The 23,273-nt window shown below is 37.0% G+C and overlaps 1 protein-coding gene across 3 annotated transcripts in view; it reads left to right on the top strand.

The window, feature by feature from the left end:
- The window catches only part of NOL4 (nucleolar protein 4), a 409,694-nt gene that overhangs the window by 90,956 nt on the left and 295,465 nt on the right, over positions 1–23,273 (top strand). For all 3 annotated transcript variants that reach the window (XM_049901605.1, XM_049901604.1, XM_049901609.1), the window contains 2 exons: positions 13,866–13,977; positions 14,851–14,963. In XM_049901605.1, the coding sequence (XP_049757562.1) occupies positions 13,866–13,977; positions 14,851–14,963 (225 nt within the window). The remainder of the gene's footprint in view (positions 1–13,865; positions 13,978–14,850; positions 14,964–23,273) is intronic.

Below are 23,273 nucleotides of genomic sequence, written 5' to 3'. Positions count from 1 at the left end.
AAAGATGTTCATCATTGATGAAAAGATGAATTGAAAGAAAATAAAGATCTTTCTTGCAATCCAATACAGTGAAATGTAATCAATGAAGAAAAAACGATTTCCAACAAAAATAAGTTAATTATAATTCGGTTTAACTCAAACCACGTTCTTTTTCTTGTTTGCCTATGCTTTCATCTTTTAATGTATATTGATGTTTCAACAAACTTATCTGATGTCATCCCGGGATGCTATTACTCCTATATTTATTTCCCCCTCTATACCACCATCAGTTGCTGTCGGGTCAATTCTGACTCATGGTGACCCCATGTTTTGCAGAGTAGAACAGTGCTCTGTGAGGTTTTCAATGGCTGTTTTTTTTTTGGAAGTAGATCTCCAGGTCTTTCTTCCAAGGCACCTCAGGTGGACTCAAACCTCTAACCTTTCAGTTAGCAGCCAAGTGCGTTATCCGTTTGCACCACCCAGGGCCTCCCTTCCTCCTCTAGTGTCTGTATATTGTCTAGTGAATTTCTGAGCCTTCGCTCAAGCTGTCTGACTGTGTTTCCCTTTTGTCCAGCGCTTGTACCCTTGTTCCTATCCCTGAAGGATACTGACTTCCTATCACTGCATTACATTCAATTTTACTCCTCTCACTCTTACTTTGACATTTGGTACATTTGCCTTATATCCCCAAGTTGCTTTTAGTTGTCTGAAAAATTGACTTGAACTGTTTAAAAATATTCCTGCCTACTTTAGACATCCTTTGGATTTGCCAACTTGCATTTTTCATTTAATCTCATATTCACTGATATTAATTTAATCGCATAGTCACAAAAATCCATGGATTGACAGACTATATTCCTCTGCTTTGCTGTTGTTAGTTGCCGTCAAGTTGGTTCCGACTCATGATGACCCCACGTGTGCTGAGTAGAACTGCCGCATAGGGTGTTCAGGGCTGGGCCCTTCAGAAGCAGGTTGCCAGGCCTGTCTTCCCAGGCACCTTTGGTTGGGTTCTAACTGCCAACCTTTCAGCTAGTAGTATAGCGTTTAACTGTTTGTGCCACCCAGGGACTCTCCTCTGGTTTAGACTAGTGTTTTTTTCATTGCCTATCATAACCCATAGGAACCTGGGTGGCACAGTGGTTAAAGCACTTGGCTGCTAACCAGAAGGTTGGCAGTCTGAGTTCACCAACCGCTTCATGGGGGAAAGATGTGGAAGTCTGCTTCTGCAAAGATTACAGCTTTAGAAGCCCTATGGGGCAGTTCTACTCTGTCCTGTAGGGTCGCTATTAGTCAAAATCCACTCGATGACAGTGGTTTAGTTTTTGGTATCATAACCCATTGGGGGAAATCCTGGTGGGGGTCTTCTATAAAGACGCAATGCATATATATAATATACATATGTCTAGATATCCATATGTAAACCCTGGTGGCGTAGTGGTTAAGTACTGCTGCTGCTAACCAAAAGGTCGGCAGTTCAAATCCACCGGGTGCTCCTTGGAAACTCTTATCGGGCAGTTCTATTCTGTCCAATAGGGTCCCTCTGAGTTGGAATTGACTCCGAAGCAGTGGGTTTGGTTTTTGGTTTTTTTTTTAACCCGTTAGGGAGATGTCATGTCAATTTAGTGGGTTATGATCACTTTAAAAAAAAATGAAAGAAAAGAGAATAGAAATGATTAATATTATTATATAAATGTGTATATGTTTATGATTTAAAATAAACCTGTGCTATTTATGCCTGTGCTATTGGTAAAAAAGTTGGGAAACATCACTTTAAGTGAGCACTGTGATTTTAGACGGCCTGAAGACTGCCCAGGGACAACTTCCACCTACTCTGCCTCTCACTTCTGCTCTGCCATATTCTTAGCTTTTCCTGACATAACAATTTGTTTCAAAGTTTAAATTAACTTCAAGCTCATATTGCATTCATCTTAGTTAAATGTATCCTTTAAGGTTGTCAGATCAGAAAATAAAAATACAGAATGCCCAGTTATATTTGAATTCAAGATAAAAACAAAGTTTTTATAAAATATATCTATGCTCCAAATATTACATATTTATCTGGAATTCAAATGTAAGTGCACCCTGAATTTTATATGGGAACCCTCCTTCTCTTTAAAAATCAACCCTAGGTTTTCCTGACAGGGTGCCTCCCCTGACTAGGTAAAAAAGGTCAGAGAAGCTTCTGAATGGATGTGAAAAGTGAATGCAGAAAATGATCAGCGAAGGAAAGAAGGAAAAGAAAAAGCGGACAGTGATATGAACTGAAAATAGCACTCTGGAGTAAATAATAATTGGTCCAGAATCATGGCGAAACACGGACTGCAGGACTGATAGGAAATCAAACAAAATGTGAGAATCCTGTACCAGGAGAGCAGTGATGGGCTGAGATTGATATATAAATCTAGCAGGATCCTGGTTTTGATTTTGGGGGCATCATTAAGGCCTAGGAATTCAGCTGGTCATTTAACAGTTTAGAGGTTGGACAGATATAACATAGTACAGGATCTTTCCAAAGTAGTAGTTAGGGTTCTAAGGCAAAATTGTTGAGGTCTGGAATGAATACAAATTTTGTTTAGGCAGGCCACATGTCTGGCTTTGTATCTAATTGATTATTGCTATGCATCCACCTTTTACCTAAGAGTTTTTACGTTGAGTATTGATCAAAATATTTTTCAGAATCACTTCAAAATTAATCAAGCGTTTTACAGTAGGTGAAGAGCCCTGGTGGTGCAGTGATTAAGCACGGAAAGGTAACAGAAAGGTCGGTAGTTTGAACCTACCAGCCGCTCCATGAGAGAAAGATGTGGCAGCCAGCTTCCATAAAGATTTATAGCCTTGGAAAGCCGATAGGGTAGTTCTACTCTGTCCTATAGGGTTGCTATGAGTCGGAACCAACTTAATGGAAATGGGTTTGGTTTGCTTTTTAAAAAATAGGTCAGTCCTATAATGTGATATGTCCCCGTACATTGTATAGAACCATATCTAGCAGCATTCAGGGGTAATTGTGGTGCGTAGTACCTATATTCTATCAATATCTAAAAAAAGATATTTGTTGAATAAATAAATGATCAGCTGAAAAGTATTTTTATCTTTGCAAGCATGTTTCCATCTGCACCTCCACATATTAATTATTTCTTCTATAGAAGCATAATGATGTACACTGTTCATCTTTTCTCAGTGCACAAAATGAGCAAAGGAGAACCTATATAAGAGCAAACCATTGGCCAGGTATTTCGATTTTGTAATATCTTGAAAAATATCAGTATCACGGTTATACGCAATTTATCATATCAAATTCCATCCTATTCCAAATATTATAGTGTTTGCAAGCTTTTATTGTTTCTGTTTTGTTTTTAGTCCTGAATTTCTCACTTCAGATTTGTGCAAAGATGGACAATATGTAAAACAGAGAAAGGCAGAGAGGCCGTTGTCGAATTGGAGATGGTCTAGTCCAGAGCCTAGACTTCCCATCTTTGGGTAGGAATCTCTCTGGACTATAGTGTGCAATGTTTTTATGAATCAGGAGATATATGGCTCTTTAATAGCATCTGAATTTATGGGGCTCTGCTTAGTTCTATTTTAGTTTTTATTGGTTTTTAAAAATAAGTTTTCTATAGCTGCCTTATCCATGTGTGTACATTGCAGGTGGTTTGTGATGGGAAAGTTTTCTCAGATATAGTAAGACAGACCTCACTACAGATTATTTCTAATTTATTCTTTATTCAGAATCATAAGAAAGAATGTTAGATGTTTGGCCCCAAGGACAAATTCTTTCATGAAGGTACTGTGTGATATTTGGCAAAAATTGTGGTTTTCATGTTTTTATTTCAGTAAAATAAAGGTATTATTGCTATTCTCTAAATTCATTTTAAAAACAAAAAGCAAAGGAGGTGATTTTAAAATATGTATATAATGTAATTATACCAAATTCCTTTTTCTTTAAAATTCGGTATCTGATAAGAACCACATTCTACTGAAGCATCAAGCTGTGGAGTAATATAACTTTTAGTGAAAGTCAACACTCTCTTACTGATTCAAATTACTGATATTTAGTAATATTCACTTCTTCCTAAGACCCTAATAAACTTAAGACAAAATGGCATGAGTTTTGTTTATAAATCCTTTGGTTAGTTTCTTTTTTATTTTAAAAAGTGACTGTTAATGACCATTATTCACAATGGCGTGTGATGTCTTTATTTTAGCTCATGATGTCTTTCTTTTAGCCTCAAATCTTAGCCCAAGGGTGGCTTCTCTACTGGTGAGTTTCTTTTTGTAATTATAAGTCGGGTTCCTTCGGAAATAAATAGGCAGTTATTTACATTCTTCTCATGCATTTGACAAAAAGCGGAAGTCCCCTGTACTTAGTTGTCAGCTGTTAAAATGTTACGACATTGTCGTAGAGCTATCGTTGTAGCGATCGGCTCTGTTGGTGTAGAACAGCTGGCCTGTTACTGTGTTCCAGGTGGACCTCTGTGTTGTTAGTGCGAAGTCTTGCTTCTTCTGGATTTTTGTAACCTGAGGCAAGACAGGAGCACTTGGCTACCCCTTGTTTTCCTAAGGGTCACCTCAAACCGGTTGGAGCGTTTTATATGCACAAAGAACCTCACACCAGGGAACATTTTATAAACATTTTAGCATAATTAGCATATGCTGTGATGTTAATATTCCAACTCTTTAGAGATGACACAGTCTCTCTCCTTTTTTTTTTTTAATTTTAATACTGATAACCAGGAGTAGGTATAAGACATATGATGAAAGCAATGTGATTTGAAACCAGTTTATCGCTTGTGAACCTTGTCTCTTCCACTTGTTTAACAAATTACACGACCTACCTGAAGCTTGGTTTCTCTGTTAAGTAGAGATGCTAGTGGTGATGATAGTAATCTATGTGTAGGATGTTGTGAGTAGTAAGGAAACCCTGGTGATATAGTGGTTAAGTGATACGGCTGCTAACCAATAATCAGCAGTTCAAATCCACCAGGCGCTCCTTAGAAACTCTATGGGGCGGTTCTACTCTGTCCTATAGGGTCACTATGAGCCAGAATTGACTCCACAGCAACAGGTTTGGTTTGGTTTTGGTTTGGTGAGGAGTAAATTATATAATCCATGCAAAGTTCTTTGTGTAATTCACCTATTAGACACTCATTTAATGGAAAGCTTATATTATTTTAGAAGTAGTCACTCCTGTGTAACACAGCCGATGCAAGTGATAGTTGCCATATAATTCATGAGAATCTTAATTTTGAGAATTACTGATTTGCTACCATTTTAGAAGCAGAGAACTGCAGGTTTTTGTATAAGCCAAATAAATCTAGAGGGCCTTTTTTTTGAAAATGCTGAGAAATGAAAACACAGTTGCAATTAGAGAGGAAAGCCGCTTGGGACTGAGGAAGGAGGACATACGACAGATAGCCTCGTTTTAAAATTCTTCTCTGTTATCAACTTTGTTCTCAATTTGCAATGCTTTGTGGCTTAAGGAAATAAACTTACATTATGTAATTGTGAGACCAAACCAAAAAACAAACTAGCTGCTCTCAGGTCGATTCTGACTCGTGATGACCCCACGTGTTGCAGAGTACAGCTATGCTTCATAGGGTTCTCATGGCTGTGGCCATTTGGAAGCACATTACCTTCCTTATGAGGCACCTCTGGGTGGGTTCGAACCACCAGCCTGTCAGTTGATAGTTAGGCGCTTAGCAATTTGAGTCACCTAACCAAAACCAAACCCAGTGCCACCGAGTCGATTCTGACTCATAGCGACCCTACAGGACAGAGTAGAACTGCCCCATAGAGTTTCCAAGGAGCACCTGGCAGATTTGAACTGCGGACCCTTGGGTTAGCAGCTGTAGCACTTAACCACTACGCCACCAGGGTTTCCTTGAGTCACCTAGGGACTCCTTAATTGTGAGACAGCCTGAATCAATGCAGCAAGATAACTCTTTATTAAATTGTTTTGATTAATTAACTTTGTTTTATAACTTCATATTTTTTCATGTGTATGTTATGTATATATATATCCATATCAGGAATGTGATTTATTTCTGAAGTTACTTTGATATTTGAGTAAATGAAAGAAAACTTTGAGACTTATAGGCTATCGGATTTACAGGGTAATTTTTGCAATTTATTTTAATTATGTTGATTTTTTATTGCAGTTTTTTGGATACCTATACTTTCTTTCTTTTTTAATGCCAGAACTGAGCTGGATTGAGCAAAGAATGAAGGTACTCTAGAACTGCCAGTTTTGGCTTTATAACTGCAGGGCTTTTTAGAGTACCTTTTCTTCTTTATTCAGAAAGGCACTCATCTTCCCTTCAGTTATGATACTCGCCAGCAGACCTCTCAGAAATGTGTTCCCAACTTTTTTAAATTTTAATTGTGCTTTAGATGAAGGCTTACAGAGCAAACTACTGTCTCAACACTCTCCCTTTCTCAGCCCTGGGTTACCCATTTCCATCTGTCCAGCTTTCCTGTAGACTCCTGCCTTCTTGTGCTTGACCTTGGGCTGGTGTACCCCCCATCTTTCTTTTTTTTTAACCCACAAATGGAAGATCAGTTGCATTGTCTCTTATGGGGCTTAATCCTTAGACTGTCTTCAGGTGGATTGGCTTATCATTATATTACTAAAGTGATACAGTCTTTAAAGACCAGTTTTATTGCTCAATACACCAAAAGATGCTGTACTTAAATTATTTTTATGTAGAAGTGTTACCATATTTTAATGGGAGAGTTCATTTGTACTTATAATGTATGACAATAATTTGATTTATTATCTTCTACATTACTGACAAATCCCAGTCCTAATGGATTTTTCAATGTAATATTTTCACTGAAAACAATATCAATGTTGTCCAATACACAGATGAATTAAGACCTTTAGAAGTGGAAAATAATGGAAAAAAATTACATTGTGCTAGTTTTCCCACCCTCTCATTTTTTTTCACCATAGCTAATTCAAAGTTTAAACCCAGAGCCAAAGTTTAAAAGTAACAAAAACAAAGTTCTTCAGTCATAACTCAGTTTTAAGGAGATTTAACAGGTTCTGATTTTTTCTATGATGACTACACTGATACTTTTAGATATTTTGCGATACACAATTAAAAAACATCTATTTTGGTGTCCCCTCTTTACTTGGGCCCTAAACATTTGTCAGGAGCCCCTGCACAGAGCAATAGTTTAAGCACTTGACTACTAACCAAAAGGTTGGCAGTTCAGATCCACCCAGAAGTGCCTGGGCAGAAAGGCCTGGCAATCTGCTTCCAGAAGGACACAGCCTTGTAAACCCTGTGGAGTGCAGTTTTACTCTGCACGCATGGGGTCACCATGAATCTGAGTTGACTCACCAGCAACTGGTTGGCTTAAGCATTTGTCTAATCTGTCTGTTAAGCAAGTCAGCAGTGGTCTAGTCAATTTCTAGAAATAGACCAGGAGTTGGGAGGTCCAAATTTGTGTTCTAGTTCTTCATCTTGCCCTCTGCTGTGAAACACTGGCAATTCATTTCATCTGTTTATACCAATTGACTCATCTATCAGAAAATTGCTATATCTGCTTTAGCCATTTTCTAAAATAATGAATGACAAGCATAAAGTAACAAGCATATAAAGCTTTATATAAATGTAAGAAAAGAAGTCTGAATTCATAGAAATAAAATTTCTAAGAAATAGATGCTTCATAATTATTTGCCTGATAAATAATATTAGGTCATTAGTTTATAAGGCTCCATATGGCTACATTCTAATCTTTTATTTGCATGTTTATTTCTTTAATCAGCAATATATGTGGCTTTTCACATGGCAGTTACCTTTTCAGTATTTAGTTCAAAGGGAACAAGACTAATGGGCATTAATGTTACATTTTGCTTCCTGTTACTACCCAGATGCAGTGTTTCTGTACTCATAAATAAATTCTAAGGAGTCATTCTCTATCTTTCCCAAATTCAAAGACATTTCTAAGAATACATTTTCAAATGAAGCATTGTCCTCACCATTCTAGCAAATGTTCTCTATTCTACATTCAAAGTCCAATTTCTATCCTAGGAACAGAAAAGTGGTTTGATTTGAAAAGGAGGCCAAGGAAATAGACATTTATGACTGATTATAACATTTTATACAATTCACTGTAGTGTTAGTAGAATGGTATTTCAAGTATCTGGATCAAAACGTTTAAAAATTTCCTTTCCTTACTTCTAGACTTTATTTGCAACTGTTACACACTTTTTGAAAGATGCTAGAACTGTAATTGTATGGTAATTGTATGGGAAGCCTAGAAGAACTCAGTGCCCTGGGTTTTATCACCCGTTATGAGCATGTGTTTAAAGTTGATTTAGAATTTCAAACATGCATTTTCACTGGGGCTGGGCCATTGGGTGTTTAGCCCAGGACTCTTGTTCTGAGGCTTCACGTGTAGGCCTTCCGTGTTATCTTCAAATGGGGTCACAGGAATACTGACAGGATACGGACAGGATCAAATGCTGGTGTTTCACCACACAACATTACTTGTTAAATATTATTATTCAAATAAACCACATTTAAGAACTTTTTAAGAACATTTCGTCATTTAAAAGAAATGTTCTGAGAACCTCAGCGATAAACGTTGCCTGGAATTATTAATTTTGAGAAGGTCTTGGAGGAAAACTTCTAGATCAGGAAAAATGAGTGCTTTTCCCTCTTCACCTCCGTAGCAGGAGGAATACTCTCCTGGAAATGAACGCAAGAATGGAAAAGCCTGTTAGGAGGATCTATTCTCCCCGTGCCAAAGAAGGCCCCCAGGTCTCAGCAGAGCCCCAGTGAACATGAGTCAGAGAAAGAAAGACTTGAGGGGTGTGGGATACCTGAGAAGGTTTCCCCATAAACTCACCCTATATAACATCTAATGACATGCCAAGAGCCACCACGGAATCACATGCACAGAGAATAATGTGATAAAATACTTGCTAAGAAACATTTTCTGTTACAAAGTGAGACTCTGTATAATTTCTCTGTGTTTCACACACACACATAAACAAACACACAGATGCTACACATGAACACAAACATATCTGTAACATTGCATGTGCTTATTTTTCAAAGCAAATCTAGAAATGTGATATGATGAATGATGTTTCCAAGAAAAATTGATTCGGAACAAGTGTGTCTAGGGCAAATCATACAATTGTATCAGGTCAAATGATACATCTGCCTGGAAGGGATCCCTGCACAAGCACTTTATTAACATTAGGAAAATGTCAGACTGAATAGAGGGCCAGGACTATGCAAGCCAATGGAACATCTCTTCATCTACTCCACTTACCTATTTTTCATTGGAGGGTACTCCTGTACAAGTGGAAAAGATTGAATAAAATCCTTCCGTGGAAATCAATGGAGCATTCTTCTCAAATGCCGTCTATTAATGAATTTACTGGTCAGCCCCTCAGTTCCAATGGACTATATAACTCCATGTAAGATAAAATATAAAATATAGGGACCAAAAATGCATCAAAGCCTTTTTTTGTTGGAGATATACTCAGCAAACCCCACTTCCATTCCAGTTTATAGACATAATGGTTGGTGTCATTGGTTACATTCTTCACATTGTGTCAACATTCTTTTATTTCTGTTCTAGTTGTTTCACTTCCATTTACTTAACCTCTCTGTTCCCCAACCTTCTCATCTATGCTTTAAAATAGCTGTTGATCTTTTGGTCTTAATACTTTTTTAAAAAAAGAAAGGGTGAAAATCTTTACTCTTCAGACTAAACTGTTAATTAATTTAAAGGCAACTTCAGGAGATAGTTTTAATTTAAAGTTTGAAGAACAACTCAGGGTCATAGTGTCAGGAACTCCTCCAGCTACAATAGGTCCAGTAAGTCTGGATTCTTTAAGAATTTGAAGTTGGCTTCCACATTTCCCACCCTTTTTATCAGGATTCATCTATTATGTTCCTGATCAGAACATTCAGTAGTGATATCCAGGCACCATCTAGTTCTTCTAGTCTCATGGTGGCAGAGGCAGTGGTTCATGTAGACAATTAGTTCTGTGCCCAGTTCCTTCTCTGATTCATGGGTTTCCTTCTTTCTCTTTTGTTCCAGCTGATTAAAGACCAATAGCTGTATCTTACATGGCCATTTGTAGGCTTTTAAGACCCCAGACACTACTCACCTTACTGGGAGGTAGAACATAAATTTTAGGAACTATATCACGCCAATTGACTGGATCGTCTCATAAGACCATGGTCGTAAGCCCCCAAACCAAGAGAACTAATTCCATAAGGTGATTGGTTATGTCTAATTAAAAAAATTAGTATCAGCAAATGTAGCTACCATCCTCTTTTTTTTTTTTTTTTTGGTTCTTTGTTATTGTTTTGTTATTGTTGAAAAAGCACACTCAGCCTAGCATTTGCCCATGGATCCCTTTTCCCTATGTACAGCTTATTGACATCAGTTATATCAGTCATGCTATGCAAACTTCATTAGGTGACTACTAACTCCCCAACCCCTGATAACCACTAATGAACATTACCCAAATCCAATTAGTTCCTGTATATTTACCTATTCATGTCATTCCATAAAAATGAGACCATACAATATTTATTTTTGTGATTGACTTATTTGTCTTAACATAATATCCTCCAGGTTCATCTAAATTGGAAGATATTTTGGCAACTCATTTTTCTTTATTTCTGAGTATTCTGTTGTATGTATGTACCACATTTTACTTATCCATTCTTCTGTTAATGGGCACTTAGGTTGTTTCTGTCTTTTTGCTATTGTGAATAGTGCTGCGAGGAACATAGGTGTGCATATGTCACTTTGTGTCACTTATATTAGATCCCTAGGCTATATAATATATACCTAGGAGTGGAATTGCTGGGTCATATGGCAGCTCTGCCTCTAATTTTTTTTTTTTGAGAAACCACCAGACTGTTTTCCACAGCAGCTGTACCATTTTGAATTCCCACCAGCAATGGATGAGGGTTTCAATTTCTTCATCTCTCCTCCAACACTTATTTTCCATTTTTTTAAATCTTAGCCATCTTAGTGGGAGCGAAATGGTATCTTATTGTGGTGTATTTTGGAAACCCTGGTGATGTAGTATTTAAGAGCTACATCTGCTAAAAAAAAAGGTTGGCCGTTTGAATCTACCAGGTACTCCATGGAAACTCCATGGGACAGTTCTACTCTGTCCTATAGGTTGCTATGAGTTGGAATCGACTCTACGGCAATGAGTTTGGTTTTATTTTTTGGTTTTGTTGGCTAATGACGTTCAGCATCTTTTCTTGTGTCTGTTGGCCATTTGAATATCCTCTTTGGTGAAGTGTCTGTTCATGTCCTTTGCCCAGTTTTAGGTTGATTATTTACCTTTTTGTTGTTATGTTGTAGACGTTTTCTACATATTTAGTTATTAGACCCTTATCAGTTATATTGTTTCCAAAGATTTTTTTCAGTTTGTGGGTTGTCTCTTTACTCTTTTGATAAAGTCTTTTGATGAACATACTGTATTTTTACACAAATAATGAGCAAGCTGTAAGTTTTTGCCAACTGCGCAACCACCTTGCATGTTATTTTCCTAAGCGTGCTTTGCGTGTTATATGCGTGAGCACGTTATTTACATGGCCATGTTATTTTTGAAGAATATGGTCTTTAATTTTTAGAAGACCCTAGTTATCTATTTTGTTTTCTGTTGCTTGTGCATTTGTTGTTATGTTTAATAATCTGTCACTGAAAAAAGATTAGGTCCCAAAGCTTTGCTCCTACATTTTCTTCCACGAACTTTATGGTTTTAGAATTAGCATTTATGTCCTTGATACATTTTGAATTAGTTTTTGTGTATGGCATGAGGTATGGATCTTGTTTTATTTTTCTGCATGTAGACATCCAGTTTTGCCAGCACCATATGTTGAAGAGACTGTTCCTTCCCCATTGAATGGATTTGGCTCCCTTGTCAAAAATCAACTGATCATAGATGTTTGGGTTTATTTCTAGGTTTTCAATCTATTCCATTAGTCTATGTGTCTATCATTAAACCAGTTCCAGGCTGTTTTGATTACTGTAGCTGTGTAATACATTTTGAAATCAGGAAGTGTGAGGCTTCCTACCTTTTTCTACATCTTCAAAATTGCTTTGGCTATTCAGGGTCTCTTGACTTTCCATGTAAAATTGAAGATAAGTTTTCCCATTTCTGTAAAGACAGCTTTTGGAGTTTCGATTGGGATTGTGTTGTATCTGTAGATCACTTTGTGTATGCATTATAGCCTTTTAAAAAACAGTCTGAATTATTGTAAAATAGATTCTCAGATAGAAAAAGAGACCTCTTATCAGATAAATAAACCAGGTGAAGGTGTTATTTCCACCTATAAAAATATGAGTAAGAATCAAATTCATGTCTGTATGTGGGAAGAGAAAGTCAGAGAAAGAAGGAGAGTTTGCAGTGTATATAAATGTTCTTAATAATTAATGTAAACTTTTTTTTTATTATGATAAAATACTTTCAAATTGCTTTGCTAATTTTTCTCCCAAATTCCTTTTATAATCCAAGTTAGTTTGAAAAACCTGGACATCTTAATTTACAAATGGAAGTTCTATTAAAATCAGAGTCTCATATTTCAAATCCCAGTAGAGTTGTGTTTTAATTGTCTGTGTATTGATCATCCATGGCACCTTTTAATTGCATTGTTCCTCCTCTCTGTATTCTTATGGTTTCTTTTCCTTATATTCACTGGGGTAGGCTAAGATGTATTAAATTCACAGAAAAATAATGCTTTAAAATTTTAGATCTTGGTATATGGAATTTCCTCAGTGCTGTGCTCCTTCTACATCACGGATAAACAAGTTTATCCTATTAGCACTAATAGAATTGGCTCATATTAGCACCAAATTATATATATGGTATATATTTTCCTTCCTTTCTGCTAACTTGAGATATACAGTGTTCAATAAAGGCTATGCATGTGCCTGAGAAAATGTCTGTGGCATTTATGTCTCATTTACAACTCATTTATTCTTCCTGCTTATCTCATATTTCATGTACCAGTGTCAGTGCTATGGTGGACCCCAAAGTCTGTATCAGACTTCGTAGCGTTGCGTCAGTGTCTGCTTTTATTACCATTTAGAGATATTTAACGATCTGTTAGTTTCACTTCAGGAATCATTTGCTTTGAAGAGAGAAATACCCTGATTTTTGAAAAGTTAATACTTAGAAAATCACTGTGACGAGAGTATTTATTTCTAACTTGATTCCAGATCTTGATTCTCAAAATAGAAGCTTTGTATAGGACACTGAGAAAGCTTGCTCTGACAATCAGCGTGAGCTCCTGTGGACATAAATTATGAAAAACCGACATGAAAGAAATAAAAGAGATGGCCAGAGTGCATTTCCAAGTGTGTCATTTTCTGTGGAAGGGATGATTCACTGCAGTAAATAGATACGCAAGTTCTGTTAGAATTTGTCTCTTATTCTCACTTAAAATATTTGGAAAAGCAATAATGATGACACCCTTTCAGTGGGGCTACATTTAAAATATACATGTAAAATTGGAAAAAAAATTATGGTGCTAGCCGTAAGTTTAAAAAAGAATGTTGGCAATTTTTAATAATAAAGAGAATTCACTAGAATATCTGTACACTGTGGGTTTTTTTTTTTTTTCCTAAAAGAAATGCGGGAATATAAACAGATATCCATCCAGAGGTGGTTGACTCCCCCCGCCCCCACATCACATTCTTAGCCATTAGGAGATATATGATCACGTGGGATAGATATTTCTTGAAATGATGCATGTGTGCAGTGCATGCTCTCCTTGTGCTTTCTGCCGTTATGGAATCATGTGTCTTATTTGCAAAGACAATGATCGTTTCTGTTAAATCATGTTCAGCCACCTTATATGATAACACCGATACTTTCTGCATCGTTTCAGATTTCAGAGAGCTATGCCTTCCTACCAAGAGAAGCGGTGACAAGATTTCTAATGAGCTGCTCAGAATGCCAGAAAAGAATGCATTTAAACCCGGATGGAACAGATCATAAAGGTAGCTGCAGTGTCCAATAGTGAGATCTAACGTAATTTTATTCATCCTCCCAATTTATATCCCACATTTTTATAAAGTCGGGGCAGAGCAGACCGAAACAGTTCAATAAGTCAGATCATCTCAATTATTCAAGTAGGAGGCAGTGAATTTTGAACATCCACTTACAAAGTGATTCAGTGACTGTTCTCAGAAGAAAGATAGTTCCACCTTTTTTTCATTTACTGTACGTATTTCGTGGTATTTTAGATATAATCCGCAAGGAAATTGGTGTTTTATTAATGCCCTTTAAAATCCACCAATTCCTTGTTTTCTTAAAATGATGAATAATAAGTGCATTCGCTGAAAATATTTACCTGAAAAGTATAATGATTTGGATTTAGCTTTTATAAATGAACAATTATCTAGATTATTTTCCTAATCTATGAATTTCTCTCTGGCATTACATTGATCTCCCAGGTACTGTTAGCCTAGTCCATTCCCATGTATTAGAGGATGAGTAAACTGGCAAAATAAAATTAAAAAAAAAAACAACAGATTTCTTTTTGCATTCCGGAAGTACATATAGAAAGTAATTCTGCCGCAGAGGAGAAAAATAGAACTAAATGTGTTTAGTCACCACACTATTTTTATTCATGATGGAAGGTATTAGTTAGAAATAATTAATGTATCCGTAGTGCTAATTATCCATAGCGCTCAATATGTCTTTGTAGAGCTTTACCGGTTATTTTTTCTACAGTCCATCTGTAATGCTACCTAGCACTTGAGCACTTGGTGTCTAGAACCCTATTTCAATTTGGAGAAGTTGAGTGGATCTGAAATTAGAAATAGAACGCAGTTTCTCTTTCATTACTCATAAAAAATGTTTCATTCCAGATAACGGGAAGCCTCCCACTTTGGTGACCAGCATGATTGACTACAACATGCCAATTACCATGGCCTATATGAAGCACATGAAACTGCAGCTGCTAAACTCCCAGCAAGATGAGGTAACATGAAAACCTCTACATCCGTACCTCTTATAAATCAGAATGAAGTTCGATAACCGTGACTATTGTGTTAAGCATGATGGCATTGTGAAAATCATAATTTGTTTTCTAATGAACGACTGTCCCCAAGATCGCACAGATGGAGAAACTGGATGGAGACTTCTAGTCCTGGATGGAGAACACCTGTCTTAACACACCCCCTCCTTGGTGCTGCGTGGAAATCTTGTCAGTCCCCCAGAAGAAACATTTTTCTTTCCTGTTGAACTTTCCTTGATAAAGTGATAGAAAGTTAAGGGGGAAAAAACTGCAGGAAGTATGCCAAGTAAATGAGCATCCAAAGAAATGTAAATCCTAAGGCTACTTTGTCTGGAAATCAGAGAAGTTAATTAACTAGGTTAAGTATAATCATTTCTCCACCCTCCAAATCTTACGTATATTTTAAAGTTATTTTTCATTTAATCACTGTTCTATGTCTTTTATTCTCTGAATTTACTAGAGACAATTTGTGGTGATTATTCTTAATTATATATGTTTTGATGCTTCGGATTATTTTATTTAATTTGTATTGCGAAAATCTAGGAATGTGCTGGAATGTATCAGACACTAAATGCATATTTTTTTTAATGCTCTTTTCTAGGTTTCTAGTTTTCTCTCCATTTTTGTTGGAATATCTTAAAGGCAGAGACTAAGCTATATACATATATACATATATACCCTGTTTCCCACGAGACATAACAACAAAGACACACAATAAAGGCTTAGTAAATCCTTCTTAACTAGTAAAAAAAAAAAAAAACTAGTTTGTAGCCATTAATTACTAGAAACATTCAGATTATGTATATTAAAAATAGTTTCTCAGGCTAATAAATTCTCTTCCCAAAATATTTGTAAAATAGGAAATGTGATTAAATATTTTTCAACTACTGTATTTTTACTCAAATAATGCACACCTTCTATATTTGTTTGCCAACCGGTCCCTCCCCCTGCAAGGTATTTTTGCTAGCATGCTATGCTGATTTTTTTCAGCAATGAGTAAAAAAAAAAAATTGGCATAGTAGCACTTAAGAAAATACTTCTCAGTGGGAGGGCATGGTTGGCAAACAAACTTAGAAGGCGTGTGTTATTTGCATAAAATATGGTATAGCGTTGTTTGGTAAAATATCATTAAGCTCTTTTAAAATTACTTTGTTGAGTTAATTTTAATCATAAAATTCAAAACAAAAGTTTCGTTTTCCTCTGTGTAATTGAGCATATTTAATATGAAAGCTGAATTTATGAAACTGATCTCAATAGACTTTATTAGGGGTACATTCCTATGAGAAGATCTGTATTAGTGCACTATCAGATTATATATTTCCAGAGGGCTAAGTATAAATGATTAAATACATAGTAGTAAAATTATCAAGTCAAAGACACAGAAAATTAAGGAAATATTAATGTCTCTATTGGCATAGTGGCTAAGAGCTATGGCTGCCAACCAATAGGTCGGCAGTTCAAATCTACCAGGGAGAGAAAGCAAAGCCAGGTCAACTAGGATCTCATAGGCTATTACCAGACCCTTTGTCTTTTACTCTGAGCGAAATGGGGACCCATTGGAGGGTATTCAGCTGAGAAATCATGTGATCTGATTGATATTTTTTAATAGAATCATGCTGGCTTCTCTGTTGAGCATAAACTGAACTAGGGGGAAAATTGGTTGCAAGGAGACCAGTAGGAGGTTATTGCAGTAATCCCTTTGGCTGAAGAGTTAACAAAACTCTTTCCCCTATCTGCATGAGAATTTGACCTTTGGTCAACTTTCTAGCTTTGTTCCCCAGGAAACCTGCTAAAATTGAAATGCAACTGCATTATCAGGGAACATTGTTTATGGCAAAAATGATCCCCATTGGGAATCTGTATCTAGATCAGTGGAGCAAATGGTTAAGCATTCGATTACTAGCCAAGAGGTTGGCAGTTCCAACCCACTCAGAGGTGTCTCAGAAGACGGGCCTGAAAGGTCACAACCTTAAAAACCTTATGGAGAAATTCTACTCTGTACATGTGGGGTTGCCATGAGTAGGAATCAACTTTAAGGCAACTGACAACAGGTAATAACACCACCACAGGAATCTTTAGGCTTCCCTGAGTCAGCTAACTCTTGTAAGTGGCATGCCCCTTGTGGGGCCTTTAGAAGTATTAACTGTGGAGTTATATGAGATAATGTCTCCTTTGAGGCATGAGGCTTCTTTGTCAGATTTCCAACCTACTCAATATGATTATTGTTTTCTCATACCTAAGTTATCACATGGAAAGATAAAGTAAATAGCTCTGATCATTTGACCATGTGAACTACTGTATGACTATTGCAGGAACTCCCACGGAAGGGAAACACCGATGCTGCCTGTCGGCAAGCTGTTTCCTTCAATACTTCATTCTAGATGAATCTGTGCTAAGATTGTCCTATGGTAGCCTTACGGGTATACATTTTAATTGGATCTAACAAGAGCCTCTAATGGCTGTTGTAGGTTTAGGAAAGAAGATGATAGTGGTTTCAGTTGTAGATGTAGTGTTATGGTGGTGAAAAGAATTCAGATTATGAACATATTTTGAGATTTGCTGACAGATTAGATATGGAATATGAAAGAAAATCAAAAAGAGTTAATGACGCCAATTTTTTTTTTTTTTAATCTGAGTAAGTAGAGTAGAATTGCCATTTACTGGTGAAGGTATGATGGTGGCTGGAACAGATTTGGGGTAAAACATTAGAAGTTCAGTTTTGAGCTGTTTATTAGAAATCCAAGTAGATTTAAGATGTTTATTAGATACTCAAGTGGATTTGTTGATTAATCATTTAATGTGTGGAATTCAGAGGAAAGATCAAGCTGCACATATTACAGTTAGGCATCAAGATATGTAGTATTTAAAGGCATGAATGTAGAAGGTATTACCAAGGTGGGAGGGTAGATTGAGGAGCAAAGCCCAAGGACTGACCTAGGGAACTCCAGTGTTAAGACACCTGGGAGTTGAGAAGCAACCATCCAAGGAGACTGAGAAAGAGTAGCTACTGTGTTGGCAGAAAAATCATGGGAGTTTGTGAACTAGAAAACAACTAAGTAAAGTCTTTCGAAGAATATAGAATGTTTATTTTTTCAAATCAGCTGGTAAGTCAGTTTAGAAGAGGACTAAGAATTGAATTTGTATTTAGCCTTGTGGAGGTCAATGGTGTCCTTGACAGTAGCACTTTTTGTGGAGTGTTGGGGTTGCAAGCTTGGAGTGGGGATAGGAGTGATTTGGAGACAGCAAGCTCTTTGGAAGAATTTTGCTATGGAGGAGAGCAGGAAAAGAGGGTAGTAGCTGGAAGAGAAACAGAATCAAGACAAACTTGATACTCTTTTTTTTTAAGATGGGAGAAATGATAGTATGTTTGCATGTTGAAGGGAATCATGCAGCAGAGGAACAAATTAATAATGCTGGAGAAAGGAAGGAGAACCAATGAAGCATGAGTGGGGATGGTTTCTTGTGCAAAACTGGAAGAGCTGGCTTTAGAAACAATCACAGACAGGAAAGAAGACTGAGAAAATGGGTTCAGGTAGTAGTAGGTAGATGGATATGATGGGAGCTCGTGGAAGTTTTCTTCTGTTTGTTCCTAGTTCCTCAGTGAAGAAGGAAACAGCGCATCAGCACAGAGTGAGGATATTTGAAAAGGTGTTGGAAGTTTGAGAAGAGAGGAGAATGTATGAAATAGACATCTTGGAAAGCAGAGAGTGTCTCCAGACATGTTCTGCTATATATGAGCGTGCTATATAGGACAAAATTGTACTTAGTCAGGTTTAGGGTCTTGGCGGAGGAGTGGAGGTAGTACACAAGGGTATGATTGAAATGATAAACTTTGAAATTTTAGCCGTGTAATTTTTTAAGAAGATAAGTCCACCACTTGTCTGTCACTTTGTTGTACTATGGTGGCTTGCATCTTGCTGTGATGCTGGAAGCTATGCCACTGGTATTTCAAATATCATTGAGGTCACCTGTGGTGGACATGTTTTAACAAAGCTTCCAGACTAAGATTGACTAAGATGGAAGGCTTGATGATCTTGTTTTAATAATTAGCCAATAAAAACCTTATGGATAACAACAGAATATTGTCTGACTCACTTGCTTTGGGCATGCCATCAAGTGGGGTTAATCACTAGAAGAAGACATGATGTTTGGTGAAGTAGAGGGACAACGAGGGAATGGGGGATCCTCAGTGTAGTGGATTGGCACAATAGCTGCAAGGATGGACTTGATCATGTTGATGATTGTGAGGGAGATGCAGGACCTGGCAACATTTTGTTGTGTAGTATAGAAGGTTGCCATGAGACAGAGTGGGCTCCATAGTAACTAATAACAACATCAAGATAAGTGAATTTATGAGAGAGGTGTGGGGGTCAGTCAAAAAGGGTTAAGTTTAATGGATTATAAATATCAATATGGTGGAAACTTTGTTGAGGTAGGGATATTAGAGTGAGTGATCCAGAAAACTGGAGATGTTGTACAGAGAGTAGGATGTTGGAAATAGAAATTATGGGAGATTGTCAGTTGTTAATAATGTATGGTTTAGGATATGATTAGGAGAGCTAAGTGTCTGAAGTAGGGTGAAAGACAAGATCATTGGAAAAGAAGCATTCAAGGAGTTGAGAGGTCAGGATGATGGAAGAGATAGAAAAATCATCAGGGATTTAAGAATTAGTAGTATTGGAGTAATTGAAAGGGAGCCTGAACAAAACTCAGAGACAAGAGGAGGATTGGCCTGGGGATGAGTAGATGACTGCAGCAAATAGGGGGTAGTGTTCCTTAATCTGGAAACCCTGGTGGTGTAGAGGTTAAGTGGTACAGCTGCTAACCAAAAGGTCAGCAGTTCGAATCCACTCTTGGAAACTCCAAGGGGCAGTTCTACTCTATCCTGTGCGGTCACTGTGAGTCAGAATCGAGTCGATGGCAATGGGTTTGGTTTTTGGTTTTGTTCTTTTATTTATATAAATTTTGTAAATTATTTTGTAAATTGATAAACATTAAAAAAAAAAAAAAGTTAAAAGCCTGTGGAGTGATAGCAAGAACTCTGCCTTGTGCTCTAGAGCTTTTCCCATTTTATCTAATTTAATCCTTAAAATAACTGACCAGTTGTTCCATCTCCATTTTGCTGATGGGGAGCCAATGCTTTGAGTTAATAAAACTCACCCTAATAATAAAACTCTACAGAGCAGATCAAAAACTTGAACCTAGGCCTACTTGACTTCAGAGCCCAAAGTCTTCTTAATTTATAACCTACAATTTCTTAACTATTACAAACTATTTATTTTGTTGAAATCAATTACCATGTTTTACACAAATAACATGCATCTTTTGCATTTTTTTGCTGGCTGTGCCCTCACTTCCAGGAGGTATTTTCCTGAGGGTGTTATGCTAACTTTTTTTATAGCAACATGTGAAAGAGGATAGGCCTTGGCAGTGCTTGTAAGGGTGCCTTGCAGGGGACAAAGAAGCGCAGAAGGTGCACGTTACTTGTGTAAAAATACAGTAATGCAACTAGAGCAATATGGTGTTGCCCAAAGGGTGAAAATAGATGGTTTTCACTTATCCACTGTTGTGTACCACTCTTAAGAGAGTGGCTTAGCACAACAATGACTTATTATTTCTCATTATTCTGTGGGATGGTAATTCAGGTAAGACTCAACTGGGGTTTCTTTTGTAATCAGCTAGGTCCACTTAGTCATGTTCTGCTGGCAACTGAACTAGAATGGATAGACCAAGAATATTTCACCTATATATCTGACTCCTTGATGCTCCTTCAGATGACCTTCTCTCTCTCCATATGGCTAGCTTGGGCTTCCTCACTGCATGGTGATATTAGGGTAATCGTATTTCTTATATAGCAACAGGCTTACGAGAAACAGGACACAGACACATCTTGGTCATCTTAAAGTTAAGCCTGGACTGACACAGCTTTAGTTCTGCCACATTCTCTTGGTCAAAACAAGTAACAAAACCAGCTCAATTTCAAGGAGAAGGGAAATAGACGTTGCCTCCATCTGAGGAATGTCATGCTTGAACATGAAGGGAAGGAATTGATGGTAGCCATCTTTGAAGACTATCCAACAGTATGGCCAAAAAACATGAGAACATATTCAATATCACTGTATTAGTCAAAACAAAATTTTAGCAAGTGAACTCATTTGGGGCTTACCACATTGAGAAATATTTTGTAAAATATAGTATTCAATGTAAGATACATTGATCTTCTTATAAACTGTTGGTGGGAGTTTAAATTGGAACAAATTTTCTGGGAAAGAGTTTGGCAGTATTTATTAAAAACTTTAAACAGATGCCTACATGCTTTGACTCTATAAATTTATACTAATGAATTTGATGTGAGAAATAATTTATGTATTAGGATGTTTCCTGCATTCCTAATAGTGAAGGAGTGGACATGATGAGGAATTATCTAATCTGCAATGTCCAATATGGTAGCTACTAGCCACATGTGGATATATAAATTTAGTCGAAAATTAATTAAAATTTCATAATATTAAAAAATTAGTTCTTCACATTTCAAGGGCTCAGTAGCCATGTATAGCTAGCTCATGGTTGCCTTATTGAACAGAGAGTATTAGAGATCAATTCCACCATTGCAGAAAGTTTTCTTCAATAGTGCTAGATAGGTAACAAGCATTAGGGATATCTGGGAAACTTAATGCATGTCGCAGGTTCCTACCCAAAAGATTATAATTCAAGTCTAGTATGAGACCTGGGGATCTGAATTTCTAACAAGATCTATGCTCATATACACTAATATTTGAGATAGCATGTTTCATACAACGGCTAATAGTATAGGTTTTAATTTGACTTAAAAAAACATAAGGTCAGTGAAAAAGAAAATTGGAAGATGAGGTTGGTAGGGGTGGTTTTTGAGCAGTTTTATGAAACACCCTAAATGTTTCATTGAGTGTCTTACATATTACTTGGTAGACAATAGAATGACTACAACTTTATGAGCAGAGAAGTGGCATGTTTAGAAATAGGAAGATTAATTTGGCAGTAGTTGAAAGGCAGGACTGGCAGTAGAGAAATTGGAGGTGGGTAGACTACATTTATACCACGTCTGTCAGTTTGTTGTACTGTGGTGGCTTGCATGTTGCTGCGATGCTGGAAGCCACGCCAACGGTATTTCAAATACCAGCAGGGTCATCCATGGAAGACAGGTTTCAGTGGAGCTTTGAGATTAAGACTTGGAAGAAGGACCTGGTGATCTACTTCTGAAAAAATTGGCCAGTGAAAACCTTACGAATAGCTGCAGAGCATTATCTGATATAATGCCAGAAAATGAGCCCCTCATGTTGGAAGGTACTCAAAATACGACTTGGGAAGAGCTGCCCCTCAAAGTAGAGTCAACCTTAATGACGTGAATGGAGTCAAGCTTTCAGGACCTTCATTTGCTGTTGTGTCACAACTCAAAATGAGAAGAAACAGGTGCAATAATCTATTAATAATCAGAATATGAATGTACAAAGTATGGATCTATAAAAATTGGAAGTCATAAAAATGAAACAGAATGTATAAAGATCAATATGCTAGGGTTTAGTGAGCTGGAATGGACTGATATTGGCCATTTTGAATCAGACAATCATATGGTCTACTATGCCAAGAATAACAACTTGAAGAGGAATGGCATTGCATTCATCATCAAAAAGAACATTTCAAGATCTATCCTGAAGTACAACGCTGTCAGTGATAGGGTAATATCCATATGCCTTCAAGGAAGACTAGTTAATATGACTATCATTCAAATTTATGCCAACCACTAATGCCAAAAAGGAGAAAATAAAAGATTTTTACCAACTTCTGCAGTCTGAAATTGATCAAACATGCAAACAAGATGCATTGATAACTACTGGAGATTGGAATGCTTAAGTTGAAAACAAAGAAGATAGTTGGAATACACTACCTTGGTGATAGAAACAATGCCAGAGATCACGTGATAGAATTTTGTAAGACCAACGACTTATGCATCGTAAATACCTTTTTCAACAACATACATGGTGACTATACATGTGGACCTTACCAGATAGAAAACGCAGGAATCAAATTGATTACAACTGTGGAAAGAGATGATGGAAAATCTCAATATCATCAGTCAGAACAAGGCTAGGGGCCGACTGCAGAACAGACCATCAGTTGCTCATGTGCAAGCTCAAGTTGAAGTTGAAGAAAGTTCAAACAAGTCCACGAGAGCCAAAGTATGACCTTAAGTATATCCCACCTCAATTTAGAGGCCATCCAAAAATAGATTTGACA

The sequence above is a fragment of the Elephas maximus genome, chromosome 11 (genome assembly GCF_024166365.1).
Source record: "Elephas maximus indicus isolate mEleMax1 chromosome 11, mEleMax1 primary haplotype, whole genome shotgun sequence".
In the NCBI taxonomy this organism is placed as follows: domain Eukaryota; kingdom Metazoa; phylum Chordata; class Mammalia; order Proboscidea; family Elephantidae; genus Elephas; species Elephas maximus.
This window is presented reverse-complemented; position numbering and strand designations above follow the sequence as displayed.